The sequence below is a fragment of the Rhinopithecus bieti genome, unplaced genomic scaffold, assembly GCF_001698545.2.
Source record: "Rhinopithecus bieti isolate Rb0 unplaced genomic scaffold, ASM169854v2 scaffold_5982, whole genome shotgun sequence".
NCBI lineage: Eukaryota > Metazoa > Chordata > Mammalia > Primates > Cercopithecidae > Rhinopithecus > Rhinopithecus bieti.
The window spans coordinates 1,808,829-1,827,472 of NW_016805132.1; the positions used below are offsets into that span (position 1 = coordinate 1,808,829).

The 18,644-nt window shown below is 37.7% G+C and overlaps 1 protein-coding gene across 1 annotated transcript in view; it reads right to left on the reverse strand.

Moving 5' to 3' along the window:
- Nucleotides 1-18,644, reverse strand: part of PDZD8 (PDZ domain containing 8) — a 103,752-nt gene that overhangs the window by 5,989 nt on the left and 79,119 nt on the right. Inside the window, exon 4 of the mRNA XM_017871272.1 lies at nt 1,739-1,901. Coding sequence (XP_017726761.1) covers nt 1,739-1,901 — 163 coding nt within the window. The remainder of the gene's footprint in view (nt 1-1,738; nt 1,902-18,644) is intronic.

Genomic DNA, 18,644 nt, shown 5'->3' on the forward strand with positions numbered 1-18,644 from the left:
AAAAAAAAAAAAAAAAAGAATGTGTATTATATCTGCCCTTCATCTTAATAAATATTATTATTATTATTATTATTATTATTTGAGATGGAGTTTCACTCTTGTTGCCCAGGCTGGAGTGCTGCAATGGTATGATCTCAGCTCACTGTAACCTCTGCCTTCCAGGTTCAAGCAATTCTCCTGCCTCAGCCTCCTGAGTAGCTGGGATTACAGGCACCCACCACCACACCCAGCTAATTTTTGTATTTTCAGTAGAGACAGGTTTCACCATGTTGGCCAGGCTGGTCTCGAACTCCTGACCTCAGGTGATCCACCCACCTCAGCCTCTCAAAGTGCTGGGATTACAGGCGTGAGCCACCGAGCCCGGCCTATTGTTACCATTATTAACAAATGTTAGATGTCAAGGGATGACTTTTGCTTTTTCATTCTGTATACATTTATATTGCTTAGGTTAATTAATTTATTTTTGATAACAGGTATTTACTACTTGTGTAATTGCAACACAACCCCCAAAAAAGACCAAAAAAATTAATTCTATCCTATCAAAATATTAAATATTAATATAATGAATGATGTCTATTTTATGCCTCCCTAAGTGTTTATGCATGAGCATCACCATTTGGGAGGAGTTTGTGAGAAATGCAGAATCTTGGGCCCCACTACAGGTCTCCTGATTCAGAATGCACATTTTAACATCAGGTCTGGGTGACTGGCATACATGGGAAAGTTTGAGAAGCACTGCTTATGCCATGATCAGAGAGATTCCCATGTGAAAATATTAACTTAATTGGGCTCCCAGGTATGCAACTAAATAATTTTCATTATTTTATTGTCAAGATGGATTTGAATCAAAGGCAGAGTTTCTTTGACATGTAACCAAGGACAACTGCACCTTGATTTGGGAACTGTTCTAACTTATTTATTGTCTAAGCTGTGAAAAAAAAATCACATTGCCCTGAGAAGATCAACTGTGACCAACCATATGTTCAAGAAATCTCTCAACAAGCCTAGAATAGATGGGACAGGTACTACGAAGGTTGAAAAGATTTGGACTTTCCCCCCACTGCTGTGTACAATGAGTCCTACTGCTTAGACATTTATATATAAACAAATAATCTGCTATCTTCGGAGAGTTTTTACTGTTAACAATCCAAGTAATAGGAAGGCATGAAAGTAACACATTTTTCCACCAGTGATTTGGGCTGAATTCTGAGCAACAACATACTAACAAATGGCTGGCCATTCAGATGACACAGGGTCACAGGACAGTTCAGATGTGCCCTCCTGGAAAAGGAATGTTAGTTCCTCTGCTGCTCCTTATCTAGTGCTAAGTGATGGGGGCAGTAGTGCTAATATTACCAATTTTAGGTTCAGAGTAGCAATGGTGGTAGTCATACAGAAAGATAACCTAACTGTTTATTTGTCCTTACTTTCACATTCAAGAAAAAATAAACAGAGTAGTAGAAGGTGGGAAGGGAAGGAATAGAGTGGTTATATAAAAGTGGTCTAAATAAAGTATTTTAAAGATTTATACATTAGAACTAAAATGGCATGTATGTTTTAAATGTATTTTGAAGGCCTCCTTCAAATGTTTATTTATAATAAAGTTTATTACTTTATTTTCATTATAAAAGTAATATATGCATATTATAGAAACAAGGAAAAGGAAGGGAGGAAAACCTCACACCTACTTTGCAGTTTATCTGTAAAGGTAAAGTATAATGCATATTAGCATAATTACCTCCAATGGCGATAAGTCGATCTCCCCGCTGAAGATCTGCAATTGCAGCGGGCGAGTTTGGAGCCACAGTTTCAATGATGACGTGCCCAGCATACCCATCAGTTGACTGGACAAGACGAAGTGTAAGTCCAACACTTTGTAAATTCCCTTTTATTAATTCAACCTTTGATAAAGGGGAAAAAATGAAAACAGATTCAATGGATTTCTAGTAATAGAGGAAGAAAACAGTAACAGACTGTTCTGTGCAGAGAGCACCATGGCTGGATGCTGACTTTCGTATCATGGTGACTATTATTAAAGACAAATAAAGGAGAAAATCTTTACTGTAACAATATAAATTAACTATCCTTAGACTACACATTTAAATCATATAAAAAAATTAAACACTTTATCTTCAATGTGTTTTATTATTACTCCTTGCTCCATGCTCATTGTAGAAAATGGGAAATAAACAGAAAGGCAAAATAAAAAGAATACCATTCCTAATTATATAATCTAGAACTATTCTATATATTTTCTAATATATATTTAACACAAAATTGAGACGTCTCAATAAAACTGAGACATGAATCATGAATATAATTCTGAATCTTGCTTTTTTCAAATATAATGAAAATGATCTATGCCATTCATTATATGTGCTTTGGAAAATCCATTTTTTATGCTGTATCCTTTTCTTTTTTTCTTTCTTTTTTTTGAGACAGGGTTTCACTCTGTCACCTAGGCTGGAATGCAGTGGCACAACCTTGGCTCACTGCAACCTCCGCCTCCCAGGCGCAAGCGATTCTCTCACCTCAGCCTCCCAAGCAGCTGGGACTACAGTTGTGCGCAACTACGCCCGGCAAATTTTTGTATTTTTTGTGTAGAGATGGGGTTTTGCCATTGTTGCCCACGCTGGTCTCAAAACTCCTGGGCTCAAGTGATCCGCCCACCTCAGCCTCCCAAAGTGCTAGGATTAAAGGCGTGAGCCACCACCCCTGGCCAGTGTATTCTTAAAGTTTCTTTTTTGGGAAGAGGCAAAGGAAAAGAGTTTACATTTATACTTTAATAAGAGTTATCGGCCGGGCGCAGTGGTTCATGCAGGTAATCCCAGCACTTGGGAAGCTGAGGTGGGCAGATCACGAGGTCAGGAGATTGAGACCATCTTGGCTAACATCAATCAGGAGATTGAAACCCTGTCTCTACTAAAAATACAAAAAATTAGCCAGGTGTGGTGGCAGTGTCTGTAGTCCCAGCTACTCGGGAGGCTGAGGCAGGAGAATGGCATGAACCCAGGAGGTGGAGGTTGGAGTGAGCCGAGATTGCACCACTGCACTCCAGCCTGGGTAACAAAGCGAGACTCCACCTCAGAAAAAAAAAAAGGAGTTATCATGTGGTGGGGATGGTGGTGCACACCTGTAATCCCAGCTACTCAGGAGGGCTCAGGTGGGAGGACCATTTGAGCCCAGTAGTTCAAGACCAACCTGGGCAACACAGTGAGACTCCATCTTTAATTAAAAAAAAAAAAGTTACATTGTTAATGAGATGTCCTGTTCTAACCCATCAAGATCATTTTGTTTTCTAAATAAACCTGCCATCCAATTTTCAGGAATGTGGATACCAGATTAACATCATCTGTGAATTAACGTCATCATCATCATCATACTATTTGTCCTCATTCAAACAACTGATTTAAAAAAAAAAACCTGGCAGCGTGCTACATCCCAGCTGATGACAAGAATTCAATTAGTGTTTATGGTGCTCAATTACAAATCAGTCTAATTGTATTATTCTGCAGTCCACATTTCTTAAGTCCTATTCTTCAAGGATATCTCATGAGGGACTTTGCCAAATACCCTAACATCCAAATATATCACTGGCTGTACTGCTTTAATATATAAATCCCACTTGGACAGAAATTCAATTTTCCTACCTAATGATACTGGCTGGTAAAAGAACCCTCACTGGAAGCTGTTCTTTAATTTGGGTGTTAACAAATTTTGTAAAGTTGTCATTTTAAGGAAAATCTTAATCATACTGTGCTCAAGAAATGGGATAGGTGGTCAAATTCTGAATTACCTAAAGGTTTACAAAACACAAAGCCCCTCCAAAACACGTAATTTGTGTTTAAATCTCCCAAGACATTTGTCCAATCCCTGCCTTATGACACAGCAATTAATCACCTTACAATGTAAAGTGCTGTACACAATTAAGGCTTTTAACAAAACCCTTAAGAACATATTTTCTCTCAAATCCAGGAACATAAATACATTCCTAATATACAGATTGCCAAGCTGAAATTTAGAATGTAAGTTTTTCTAACTGCAGGAAGCTAATGATAGCAAATGGGTACAAAACTTAAACAGTGTAAGTCTGAGTACTGTAAAGTTTAAAAATTAACACTTGCATTTGGAATGTGTTTTTTTTGTGATTTACTCTGCTTTTAAAAGTACAATGGAGATTCAGGGGATAGGGTTAGGAAGTGAATTGAGGCTAGTGTAAGGTATTAGTGTAATTTAGTTTCTTAATTTATTTTCTATCTATAAATCATATCTTTCCCTTTGGTTTTCTTAATTCAAATGACACCTGAAGTAAACATTCCAGATGCAGGAAAAAAAAAAAAATAATAATGTTTTCAGTAGGAATAATTAGGGCCAATATTACATTACCTCACTTTCTCCCCAATTTTTACTGATTATTAGTAAATACTCTTAATTTCAAGTATATACAGGGAACAGAACATTAAGACACTGTTTCTTTTACTTCTTGTTTGTTAAAAGCTGGTTTTTGTTTCCTTTTAAGCCTGCACACCACTGACCTAATTTTAGATTGTAATTTCAGCATTCCCTGAAATGAAAATTATCACCTTAAGTTCTGACATGATTCAGGAGTTTCAGAATATAAAAACACCTCTTAGTTAAAACCCTGACAAAACAAAGCATTTAAAATGAGTATTCCATAAAACAGTTATTTTAATATAAAATTTAAGATAAGGTTCAAGACCATCCAATGATACATAACTTTTGGAATAAAACCGATTTTCCACGAGGGTAAAACTACTGTTTTAAAACCAGAATAGTAAAATAACATATAATATATAATTCTCTCCCATATGTATGCATCTATATTTTAAAATTATTTATGACTATTGGATATGCCTTGCCCTACAAAACATATGCCAAAATAGAACTTTAAAAATAACAATGTAAAAAAAAACATAAATAGAAATCCTAAATATTTTTCCTGTATACGGTGAAGCATGCTGTGGCTTCAACATGCATTCCCTGGAATATAATATCACCTGAGAGGGTTTGGTTTTTAAGATTTTATTACAGAAAATTTCCAATATATACAAAAGTACAGAGAACAGTAAAATGAACTCAGTGGCAGACCATAAAACATGGTAACAAATTCCTCCTATCCTTACAAGCGTTATCTCTTTGCAATGTAACTTTACTAAAGCTGCTGCTAGAGGTATAACTTGCTTTCTTCATCCCTCTCTCAGCAACCAATATAACCAGAAAAAATAAGTGGAGGCACAGGCAACCTCAACATCATCAACCTTGATTTAACTGACACTTATAGAACATTACACTCAACAATGGCAAAGTACATTTTTTTCAAGTATACATGATTATATCAATTATATACATTAAATTAATAATTATAAGCCTTGCTTCCCAACACACAAAAACCTCCCTCTCCCAGTTGGGAGCTAGGTTGCTTCATTGGTGAATTCTGAAAGAAAAAAATAAAACAAGGCAAACATAAAACAAGAAAATAGAAGTACAGACTAATCTCTCTAATGTTCAAAAAGATACAAAATTTAACAAAATTTTAGGAAATTCAACCCAGCAATATATTAAAAAAGATAATAATCGTAACGAGGTGAATCAATGTAATTTATCATATTAACAAAACAATGGAGAAAGCCATATTTCAATAACTGCAAAAAAATTAACAAAATCCAATATTCATTAATGGTAAAAGCCCTCAACAAACTAGAATTATAAGAGAACTTCCTAAACCTTATTAGACATCTACAAAAATCTACAAATAACACAAAACTCAAAGATGAAAGATTTTGTTTTATAACTCAGATCAGTAACAAGGCAAGGATTTTTGCTCTTACCACTTCAACACTGTACTAGAAGTTAAAATCAGTGTAATAAAAAAAAGGAAAGTGTAAAGATCAGAAGGCAGGAAAAAACTGTCTTTATTTGCAGATACTATGATCCTATACATAGAAAATTCCAAGATATCTACAAAACAACTATTAGAGCTATTAAGTGAAATTAAGTCACAGACTACAAGGTCAATATTCGAAAGTCAAATGAGTGTCTATATATCAGAAAATTATTACAATTACAATTATAAATTATAGAATAAATGGAATTATAAATAGAAAAATTAAAAAAACCCCAATCTATTACAATAGTATTAAAAATATTTAAGATTAAGTTTAATGAAAGATGTGTAAGACCTATATGCTGCAAATTACAATATACTGCATTATCATGAGAATTTTAAGGGAAATTAAAGAAGACTTAAATAAATGGAGAAGATACCATGGTTCACATATAAGATTCATTATTGTAAAGATGCCAGTTCTTCCCAAATTTATCTACAGATTCAACACAATCCCAGTCAAAATCCTTGCAGGCGTTTAGAGAAGAAATGGACCAAGAACAGCCAAAACACTCCTTAAATATAACAAGGTTGGAGGTCTTACACTACCTGATTTCAAGGCTTGCTATATGTTAGATAAATCAAGACAGCATGGTATTGGTCTACTGACAGACACATGAAATAATGGAATGATAGTCCACAAACAGAACAACACTTATATGGTCAATTTATGTTTGACACAGGTGCTAGATTAATTAATAGGGAAAAAAGTATGAGACAAGTGGACGTCTGAATAGGGAAAAAAGTGAACCTCAACTCACACACTATATAAAAATTTATGAGAAAAGGAAAATGAACCTAAACTTAAGGACTAAAACGATTAAATTTTTTTTTTTTCTGAGACGGAGTCTGGCTCTGTCGCCCAGGCTGGAGTGCAGTGGCCGGATTTCAGCTCACTGCAAGCTCTGCCTCCCGGGTTTACGCCATTCTCCTGCCTCAGCCTCCTGAGTAACTGGGACTACAGGTGCCCGCCACCTTGCCTGGCTAGTTTTTTGTATATTTTTTAATAGAGACGGGGTTTCACCGTGTTAGCCAGGATGGTCTTGATCTCCTGACCTCGTGATCTGCCCGTCTCAGCCTCCCAAAGTGCTGGGATTACAGGCTTCAGCCACCGCACCTGGCCAACTATTAAATTTATAGATGAAAATATAGGAGAAAATCTTTATGACACTGAGTTGGGCAAAGATTTCTTAAACAGGACACAAACAGTATAAATCTAAGAAAAAAGTTATAAAATGGATTTCATAAAATTAATGACTTTTGCTCTCTGAAAGACAGTTAAGAAAATGAAATGATAAGCCACCGATTAGGAGAAAATATTGGAAAAACATTCATCTGAGAAAGGACCTTGATCCATGAATATATAACTCTTACAACTAAATAAGAAAAAGCCCAATAAAAAGTGGGCAAAATATTTGAATAGATACTTCACAAAAGAAGATACATGAATGGCCAACAAGCATATTAAAAGATGTTCAATTAGTCATTAGGAAAATACAAATTCAAACCATGAGATATTACATACCTACCAGAATGACTAAATTAAAGGTGGACAATACCAAGTGTTGCTGAGGATGTGAAGCAACTGAAACTCTCCGATGTTGCTGGCGGAAATATAAAATGGTACAGCTACTTTGGAAAGCAGTTTGGTGTTTTCAAGTTAAACATACACTCACCATATGACCCAGCAATCCTACTTTTAGATATTTACCAAAGAGAAATGAAAACATGTCCACACACAGATTTGCATGCCAATATTCACAGAGCATCATTGGTAAGAGCCAAGAACTGGTCAAATGATGAGGTGAACTCTTAACACAAGTAGCAGATGGTCCCTGACTTATGAGGGTTAGACTTACGATTTTTTGACTTTACGACGTGGGAAAGCAATACACTTTCAGTGTGCTCCTCAATTTATTACAGGGGATACATCCGGATAAGCCCATAAATTGAAAATATTGTTAAGTAAAAAACACACTATTTTCAATTTACAACAATGGGTTTATCTGGATGTAACCCCAATGTAAGTTGAGGAACATCTGTAATGGATGAGGTGATAAAATCATTCTCTATCTTGACTAAGGTATAGGTTACATGATTGTATACAATTACAAAAATTCACTGTACCCTTAGTAAATTTTATTGTTTAAATTACACCTCAAAATAAAGCTACTAAAACAAAGTAAAGCAAAAACAAAACCTTAAATATGCCAATTTTTGTCCTAAGATGCTTAAATATGCAAATCACTAATTCAGATAACCTTTAGTTTTCCAATTTACCTAATTTAATAAAAGACAACTTGGTATGAATTTAGATGACCCTTAAGTCAATAAGGAAGAAAAGCAATATATATGGTTTTTTTCATTCAACTTATGTCAATCAAATGCATACTGATTCTGACCTACACATAACTGGAATTACTGGGCTGTATATACAGAATGAAACCAGACATAAGAAGCAAAAACAGTGTGTCTGAAAGAAAAAAAATGTAACTCAAGTTTTATTGCTATTAAAAAGAATCAGAACTTGTAATTATCAAATATTTGCATGTGGTTAAAAAATCCAATATAGAAAAATAATGTAAGAGCAATAGTCCTGTCTCCTCAAGTCCCCATTACCCTATCCTCACACCATAGCAATTGCTTTTAAACTCTTTGATTTTAGTCATTTTGAGGGTTACCTTTTTTTCTCCAGATAATATGCATAGTCATTTCTTAATATACCAAATTTTAGACAGTGTTGTCTAAATATAATACACTAACTTTTAGACAAAAGTTGACTTCCTACTGTTACAGACAAGGAGGCTACTCATCTTTCCCCCAAATTATAGGAATAATAGCACTGTTTTTAGTTCTTCTACATAACTTCTTTGTAACTATCATCAATACAGTTATACTCCTATATTTCTTATTTATCAACTACAGACAATATCTATCTGATAACAGAACTTTATATTCTTCCCTCCTTCTCTCCTCCTTATACTTCTACCTTCTAAACTCTACTATCAAAGTTGGCAACTATTACATTCCTTTTGTAACTATAGTGAAGCTACAAGGTTGATTGCTTCCAAAACTAAAAATCAGCATATAATGTTTACGATATTGTGACTACATATTGTTTACTGCAAAGCTGGGCATCATTACATTTAGTCTTGAACAGCCTTTTTCTTGAAAGTTTTTTTTCTTTCAACATAGCTTTAACAGTCGGCCCTCCATATCCACAAGGGTTCCAGGACCCCACTTGAGGATAACAAAATTGGTGTATGTTCAGATACATATGCAATGAGGCATATAATGAGGCCTTATACAAAATGAGGCAGTACAATCAGCCCTCTGTATCCATCACAGTCCTCACAGTCCTAATCCACAACTGGGTTTCAATCCATAGTTGGCTGAATCCTGAGATGTGAATCTGGGTGCTTCCCTATTCCAAAAGATAACCCACAATTAAGGAAAAGTTAACATCTACAGAAGTTTTCACTCAAAATCTTTATAGATGGTGAAAGTTTGCCACCATTTACAAATTTAGTAGTTTTAGTTCTCTTTCAGAAAACAAAGAAAATCTGATCTTTCACCATCCACGGTTGGGTTTCAATCCACAGTTGACTGAATCTGGGGATATAAATCCATGGATACAGAGGGCTGACTGTACTTTAATTGTAGAATTTATATATAAGTACTGCTTTCGTGATTAGCTAGTAAATGAATCTATTCATTCATCACATATTATTTAGCACCCAGTTGAAGGGAAGTTTTACTTTACCTCCACTCCTGCTAAAAAGAAGCCATTTAACAAATGCAGAAGGAATGATCAGATAAGAACAATTAGTACACCCCACCCCTCCCAAAAGGTAAAGGGATTATGTATTTTAGATTTTAAAAAACACAAGATGTAATAATTCAAGGTAACTTTTTTTTTTTTTTTTTAAAGACAGAGTCTCATTGCCAGGCTGCAGTGCAGTGGCATGATCTTGGCTCACTGCAACCTCCGCCTCCCAAGTTCAAGTGATTCTCCCACCTCAGCCTCCCAAGTAGCTGGGGTTACAGGCATGCGCCACCATGCCTGGCTAATTTTTTGTATTTTTAGTAGAGATGGGGTTTCACCCTGTTGGCCAGACTGGTCTCGAAGTCCTGACCTTGAATGATCCACCCGCCTTGGCTTCCTAATGTGCTGGGATAACAGGTGTGAGCCACTGCGCCCAGCAGGTAACATATGAATCCTGATCATATCCTAGTTTTTTTTTTTTTTTTTTTAGAACAAAACATTTATAGGACATTTTAAAATGGCTGAAAATGAGGTGAAATTAGGGAATTATTAGCTTTTTTGTCTTGTAATTGTTATTGTGGGTATGTAAAATGTTCTTATTTTCAGAAGTTTCAAACTGAAATACTCACGGTAAGATATCATGATGTCTACAAGAATGCTTACCTATGACTTTAGGCAAATGTTAACCTCTCTGAACTTCATTTATGAAATGGAATAATAGCTATCTCAGATAGGGAGGCTATGAAAAGGCTCAGTACTTATTATTACTGTTATTAGTACAACTTAGCACTACTAGTAAACAATGGGACTGCAAAAGGAAATTTTTTAAAAAACCAGTCTGCTGTGAATAAATTATCTGGCTGTGGAAACAAGGCAAACATATTATGAAATGGACATCAATGCAAGACATTAGAATTTTCAGACTGTGTTATATTATTCAAAGATTATTTTTATAGGTTCAAGATTCCAAAACTAAAACAATTTTACAGTTATTTGATTTTTAAAAACCTGTCTTATTAGAAGAGACAAAGATGGTGACTTAAATGTCAACATTTAATAAGCGGAAAACAACCCATTCAAACCCACTAGAAATAATTATTTCCAAAAAGCAGAAATTACACAGATCATAGTAGATACCTACTTTTTCACAAAGTTGTAACTTTCATCCCATCGAAAAGTTCCCTCTATGCAGGAGACTAAAGAAATATATTTAGATATAAATGAAAGAAGGAAGGGGAAAAGGAATAGCAGAAAGAAAACTTCTATTTCTTACAGCCATTTATCCAAATAAAAATAGAAGAAAAAATGAACACGGAACAATATAATACTGTCCTTTAAATTGCTGATCAGAATATCTTTATTTAAAAAGAGCACAGGGGGTGAACGTAGAGAGCAAGTATCTGTGATATTAATACAAATACAGATTATGGAAGAGATCCTTGATCAATTCCAACAATGATCAGTAATAGCTTTTCCTTTCCTACGGGAAGCCAACTGGCTGTTTCTAAGTTCTATAAAAATCTGGATGCTCAAAGGAGCACCCTTATCCAAAAGATAAGCTACAATTAAGGAAAAGTTAACATCTATAGAACTTCTCACTCAAAATCTTTATAGCTGGTAAAAGTTTGCTTTCTGTGTTTCTTTCAGAAAACAAAGAAAACCTGATCCCTCACAGTCAAGATTCCTGTGATGAGGGAGGTAATAAATGGGGTCATGGCACTTCTCCCCTTTGAATAGTCATCTGGTTACATCCATGGAATTTGTCTGGAAGTTTCAGGCCAAACCCTGCAAGTCCAAATCTGTGGTGATATAACCCATATAAACTCCAAGGTCCTGAGGTTGTTCAGACCACAAAGACCCTATCTTTTGAGACCAATATCTAAATATTGGTTACCAAGATTTTAGAAAGTATCTAAGCTATACTCTAAGACTGAAGCTTATTGTGCCACAAGACATGTATGGATAAGGTACAATAGGAATTCAGGAGAGGCAAACACTGCCTCTGGGTGAGTGGTCTGGGAAAGCCTTCCTGTAAGGGTATGACATTTAGGTTATGTCTTAAAGCATGAGAAGAATTTGAACAAACAGTCTAGGAGCTGGGGTGGGACATGTGGGATGACTTGAGAGAGGCTATCATTCTGGGCCACAGTAGCACTGTTAGAGCAAAGAGATGGAGGAACATCAAGAAATTAAGGCTGCTCATGGTTTAATGTCAGAGCTTTAGGAAGCTGAGGTCGGGGGGGTGTGGTTTGAGACCAGCCTGGCCAATATAGCAAGGCCTTGTCTCCACACACACAAATTTAGTTGGGTGTGGTGGCATGTGCCTGAAGTCCCAACTACTTGTGAGGCTGAGGTGGGAGGATAGCTTGAGTCCAGGAGGAGTTTGAGGCTGCAGTGAGTTATGATCACACCACTGTACTCCTACCACTGTACTCCAGCCTGGACAACAGAGTGAAACCCCATCTCAAAAAAAAAAAAGAAAAAAAAAAGAAAAAAAGAAAAGAAAGAAAAAAAGAAATTAAAACCATCCTGATGATACCAAGTGAGATTTAACAGAAAACTCCTACCCTAGTTAGAACATGTTCTACTAAGAAAAAGCAGCAGCATTTCATGTAACATATCATAAAATCCTACATATTCTGATTATCTAATAAAGGTCCTATGTTATCTTGCAATAAATATGTATGGAATTTACAAGACCTATTAATATCTATTTGCTAAAACATGTTCTTGAAACCTGTACTTTGTGGCATAATACTTTGTAAGAAAAAGAGGAAATAAAATTAACAATGCTTATTAAATATTTACTATATGCTCAAGTAAAACATACACCAATGTTTGCCAAGCCCTTCCCCAGCTTTGGGACTATTTCTGCAACCCTCTAATTCCATATATGGTAATAGTAGGAACAGCCAGGCTTATATAACATGGTTCCATTGCCCTGCCTCATTCGATAGTCCAGGGGTACACACCAGACCCAAGCAGGACCAGATTTCCTTCCTGGATGTTTGAAATTCAGACTCAGAGCTTCCTTGAATCGAATCAACATACTGTAGCTGAGCTGTCTTGCGTGTGTATTCACGGACTAGGAAACGGAGAGTGCCAGTCTCCAGAGTGAAGAATAAAGCACACAAACAGCCAGAAGCAGAGAAGAAACAGAGGGACTAGCCTAACAGTGGTTTAGTTTCTCATTCTAGATTGTTTCTAAGGCCTGGCTATACTACTGCTTAAAGTTGTGCAAAGGCTAACCCACACAACCATGAATAGTGGCCCTGATGCCTGCCTGCCCTTGGGGTCCAGGAAACAACCTAATATCCTTAGAATAAGTACCTTTTTTTGGCTTAACTTTAGTGAGTATCTGTTTCTCTCTAACATGTTCTAGCTTACCAGGCATTGTGTTAAAGACACAAATATATTTTATTCAATATCTCATTAAGCTCAAAGTGCTATATATATATTACAAATACATTATAAAGGTAGGTTGTACTTTCTGTGGTTTATCTTGTACCAATAGGCTTCAATTTTGTTAAAATCAAAAAGATTTCTGTGGGAAGAGAAATACTGTTTCTACGACATAAAAAAGTTTTTATCAATTGTCAACAATTGCCGACAAGCCAGGTATGGTGGCACATGCCTATAGTCCCAGCTGCTTGGGAGGCTGAGGTGGGAGGAATGGTTGAGCCCAAGAGTTCGAGGCCAGCCTGGGTAACAGAGTGACACCATTTCAAAAAGAAAGGAAAAGAAAAAGAATTGCTGACACATGCTAACAGCAATTACATGAGTTGAATCACAGGGGTCAATACCTACAAGATTATAGACAGCCTGCATTTAACTTCACCAATAATGCCAGTCACAGGTTAAAAAATTCTAGCCGTACGTGCATCTCTCTTGTAGACAGCAATTTACTAACAACATCAGGATAGTCTTTAAGAGCTCTCATACTCCGACATCCTTTCAGCCCTTTGTAGACCCAGCTGAGACACATTTTCTCCTGGGGGCAAAAATACTGATTTTTTAATCCCTTCCTAACATGGACATAATTTTATGTAATAGAGAAGAACAAGTTATATTTAAATAACATCAATATAAGTCATTTATTTTACAAACTGTTCTTTCCTACACAAGGTTCTAACATTGAGTAAAACCCCCAAATCTGAAAGTAAAACGGTCACTAAGTGAAGATCCTAAATTACTGTGACAGGTATATTTTGAACATTCTTCCATCAACTGGTTTTCCGAAAAAGACATAATGATAACTAGTTCTAGCTTTTTTTATAGAGTTGTGGGGCAGGGAAGAGAGAAATGTGACATAAGACACAATAATCAGCACATGTATGTACAAGATACCAGTATAAAATTGGTATGTGTGTGTGTGTGTGTGTGTGTGTGTGTGTGTGTGACAAAGTCTTGCTTTATTGCCCAGGCTGGAGTGTAGTGGTATAATCTTGGCTCACTGCAAGTTCTGCCTCCTGGGCTCAAGCCATCCTTTCACCTCAGCCTCCTGAGTAGCTGGGAATGCAGGCATGTGCCACCATGCCTGGCTAATTTTTTTGTAGTTTTTGGAGAGACAGGGTATCCTTATGTTGCCCAGGCTGGTTTCAAATTCCTGGGCTCAAGCGATCCGCCTGCCTTGGCCTCTCAAGTGCTGGGATTAGAGAGAGACATGAGCCACGATGCCCGGCCTAACACCGAACTTTTACAGCAGGCTTTAAATGGAGATAACCATTCACAGTCCTTCTGGCCCATACTGTAAACCAATACCTATTCTAAGAGAATTCTCACTCTATTACAGTTTTAAAAAAGATGTCCACGATATTCAGAAATATCAGTGTATTATTCTGTAACGGTCTGTCTTCTAAGTGGAAATAGTGGTAATTATTTTCCACTTAGAAAAATCACTAATGTTGACCTAAGAAACACGTGTTTAACAAAACCTTTAGCAAAGCTACTAAGGAAGAAAAGCAATGGAAAGAAATGCACTAGTTGGAAGACGGTGGATGGGAGACAGGGCTAACATGTAGCTCCCATATGCATGAACAAAACAGCGTGAAAAGACTCACACTGTGATCTTTTGCTTCAAGACACTGCGGGAACGTACCGGCAAAACTGAAAGAGTTCACAGATCCTTTGAAAGAAGTGGGCACGCCACTGCAAATTCCTCAAAGCAGGTAAAAACCTATGAGTTCTCAAAGTGTGAGGGGGGAAAACCTACCTTGGAACACACATCCCTACTGGGGAATCTGAAAATCCAGATGACAGGAGAAGGATTTAACCTTCCCTAGGGCTGAAATGGGTTTAGGAAGTCATGAGAAATAAAAAAGTACAAGTAGTAGTGGGAAGTTCCTTGAAAGCAATCTCAGTCTCCAGCTTGAGCCCCAGGAAGCCATCTGTGACTATATCTCACAGGGGCCCTCAGGGAAGGCAGCTAGATTTACTGGGGAGGGGTCATGGGGCAAAGGAAGCTCTCAACTGAAATTGGTAGTGGTTTCAACCGGGCACAAATTTTCTTAGAGTCTGGAGGACAAGCAGGAGCTGCTGTGGATACAAGCGAGTAAGCGAGGGCAGAACACAGGAGCCCCCACCGACCCAGTGGGCAGATGGGGAGGGGTGAGCTCCAAAAGCCGTAGCAGGGTAGCTCATGGCCTGTGGCAAGGTTTGAGCAGGGCATTACAGGAGTGAGACTGGCTTCGCCAACTGCCTGAGAGCTGGGTGAAGCCTCTCACTACTATCTGCCATTTCCCTGGCAAACTATATAACACAGTAGATGCAGCGAAGATCCCCTCTGGAGCATAATCCCATTGGCCTGAGAACCACCACCTGCCCCCTACAGTGGCTGTGGCAAGCCCCACCCAAGGAGAGTCTGAGCCCAGACCCACCTAAACCAAACCCACCTGACGGTATTTCCCTACCCACCCTGGTAGCCAAACATAAACACAGAAACTCTTGGGAGCTTTATGGCCCCACCCATCACTGGAGAAATCAAAATACTTACCCTGGCCATCTCAGCACAAGGCTTAGAGCCACCTACTAGTACCAAAGCTGACGCTGTCCTGAAAGTGCCACTTCCTGGCTGGAGGCCAACCAACTCAGGCCACTACAGCAACCCAGGACAGAATAACCCTGATCCCAAGAAGAAGACAATACCTAATTCCACTGTCTGCAACATCCTGGCTAACCAGAGGTCCTGAGGGTGTCCAAGTGACAACTTCATTGCTAGCATAACCAGCATTCAAGAAAGCTAGCACACTAAACATACCTACAACCAAGGACTCTTACAGAGTCTACTTTACTTCTCTGCCACCTCTCCCAGAGCAGGTGCTGGTATCCATGGCTGGGAGACCTAAAGATGGATTACATCACTGGATTCTTTGCAGACATCCCCCAGCACTAGCCTGGAGCCTGGTAGCCCTACCAGGCGGCTAGACTCAGAAGAGCAATAACAATCACTGCAGTCCAGCTTCAGGAAGCCCCATCCCTTGGGGAAGGGGGACAGTGCCAAATCAAAGGATCGCCCTATCGGCCAAGAGTTTCAGACCTCTCAATTAGTCTACCCAAATGAGAAGGAACCAGAAAAGTAATTCTGGTGATATGACAAAAGAGGGTTCCATAACACCCCAAAAGATCACACCAGCAATAGATCCAAACAAAGAAGAAATCTCTGAATTGCCAGATAAAGAATTAAGGAGGTTGATTATTAAGCTATTCAAGGAATACTAAAGAAAGGTGAAAATCAACTAAAAGAAATTAGAAAAAAAAAAAAAGGATATGGATGCAAAATTCTCCAGAGAAATAGATATCATAAAGAAAAAGCAACCACAATTTCTGGAAATGAAAGACACACTTAGATAAATACAAAATGCAGTGGAAAGGTTCAACAACAGACTACAACAAGTAGAAGAAAGAACTTCAGAGCTGGAAGACAAGGCTTTTGAATTAATCCGATCAGAAAAAGACGAAGAAAAAAGAATAAAACAAAATAAACAAAGCTTCTAAGAAATTTGGGATTATGTTGAATGGAAAACCTACAAAATAACTGGTGTCCCTGAGGAAGAAGAGAAATCTACAAGTCTGGAAAACTTATTTGAGGGAATAACTGAGGAAAACTTCCTTGGCCTTGCTAGAGATTTAGGCATCCAAATACAAGAAGTTCAAAGAACACCTGGGTAATTCTTTGCAAAAAGATCATTACCTAGGCACATAGCCATCAGGTAATCTAAAGGCAAGATGAGGGAAAGAATCTGAGGAGAAAACAAGAAAGCTTACTGCAGGAGGGTTCTTTTTCGAGAAGCATGGTGATAAAAGATGGCAGACGAAGGGCATCTGGCTATAGAAGAGGGGAAACCTTGAGGAAGAATTTCTTTTAGTTGATTTTCACCTTTCTTTGGTATCTCCTTGAATAGCTTAATAATCAGCCCTCTGAATTCTTTATCTGGAATTCAAAGATTTCTTCTTGGTTTGGATCGATTGCTGGTGTGATCTTTTGGGGGTTGATAGAACCTTGAGGAAGATATTTCTTACTCGGTGCAGGACTCCTGTTTTATTCAATTACTATTGCACTTGTGTGCAGTGATCTTGTTGCCTACATTTTTAAAATAACGAAACCATCTCTTCTTTCAGCTATTACATGGGTTTTTGTAGACTGGCCAGGGAACCTATGTGTTAGCACAGGTTATATGAGAAACCCCACCATTTTTCTGTCAAATCAACACCTCTACCCTCTCCTCCTGCAGGTTTCTTTTCAGTACCAGGCCAGTTCTCTAATTTCACCTGTTTTCTCACAGGTTAAAAAAATTTGCCCTGCTTTTGCCTCATTTTAAAAAGCTGCCACCACTTAGGGTTTGTTCTGGCTTCCTAATTCCTATTATTCCAGAAAATGCAGTATTTTGTTTCATGGCCCTCTGGCTGGATAAACATCCTAAATAAGCAGGAGTAGAATTAGACTAATAAGTACAGAGACTCTTAAAAAATTTGCTTATATAAATCAAAGTTTTGGAAAACATGTCTGAAAGTAAAAATATTTGTTAATGCCAATCAAATACTCTGAATATTCTGGGATTATTCAAATTTTAAAATGGTCTTCAAAAGCCATTCTATAATGTAGCATCCAAACATTTCTGTCACAAAGTCTCTTAAGTTTATAAAATTTAGTCCTTCTGCTCATGAGAATATAAAAAAGCTCCTTTGGTAGAAGGAACCAAAACTCTACATGCTACAAATCTTCCAAAGGTGATTGCTATGAACTGAATATATGTGTTTCCCCCATCCCCAACCTTCTACCAATTTATATGTGAAATCCCAACCCCCCCAATGTGATTGTGTTAGGAGATGGGGTCTTTGGGAGATGATTAGGTCATGAGGGTGGAGCCCTCTTTTATTAGTACCCTTATAAAAGAAGCCTGAGAGAACACCTTTGTCCCTTCTGCCACGTGACGACATAGGGAAAAGATAGCCAGCTATGAATCAAGAAGCCAGCAGTGAATCTGCTGGTGCCCTGATCTTGGGACTTCCCAGCCTCCCAAACTGTGAGGAATACATTTCTGTTGTTTATGAGCCACTCCGTTTGTTATTTTTGTTATAGCAGTCCAAATGGACTAAGGCAGGGACTAAAAATCATCAATTTTTTTTTCTTTTTTTGAGACAGTCTTGCTCTGTCATCTAGGCTGGAGTGCAGTGGCATAATCTTGGCTCACTGCAACCTCCGCCTCCCAGGTTCAAAGAATTCTCATACCTCAGCCATCAGAGTAGCTGGGATTACAGGCACGTGCCACCACGCCCGGCTAATTTTTTGTATTTTTAGTAGAGACAGGGTTTCACCATGTTGGCCAGGCTGGTCTTGAATTGGTCTCAAGTAATCCGCCCACCTCAGCCTCCCAAAGTGCTGGGATTACAGGTGTGAGCCACTGCGCTTGGCCAAAAAAATCATCATTTTTGAGGGACCAGTGTACAAATCACCTTTGTTTGGCTCGCTTTTGG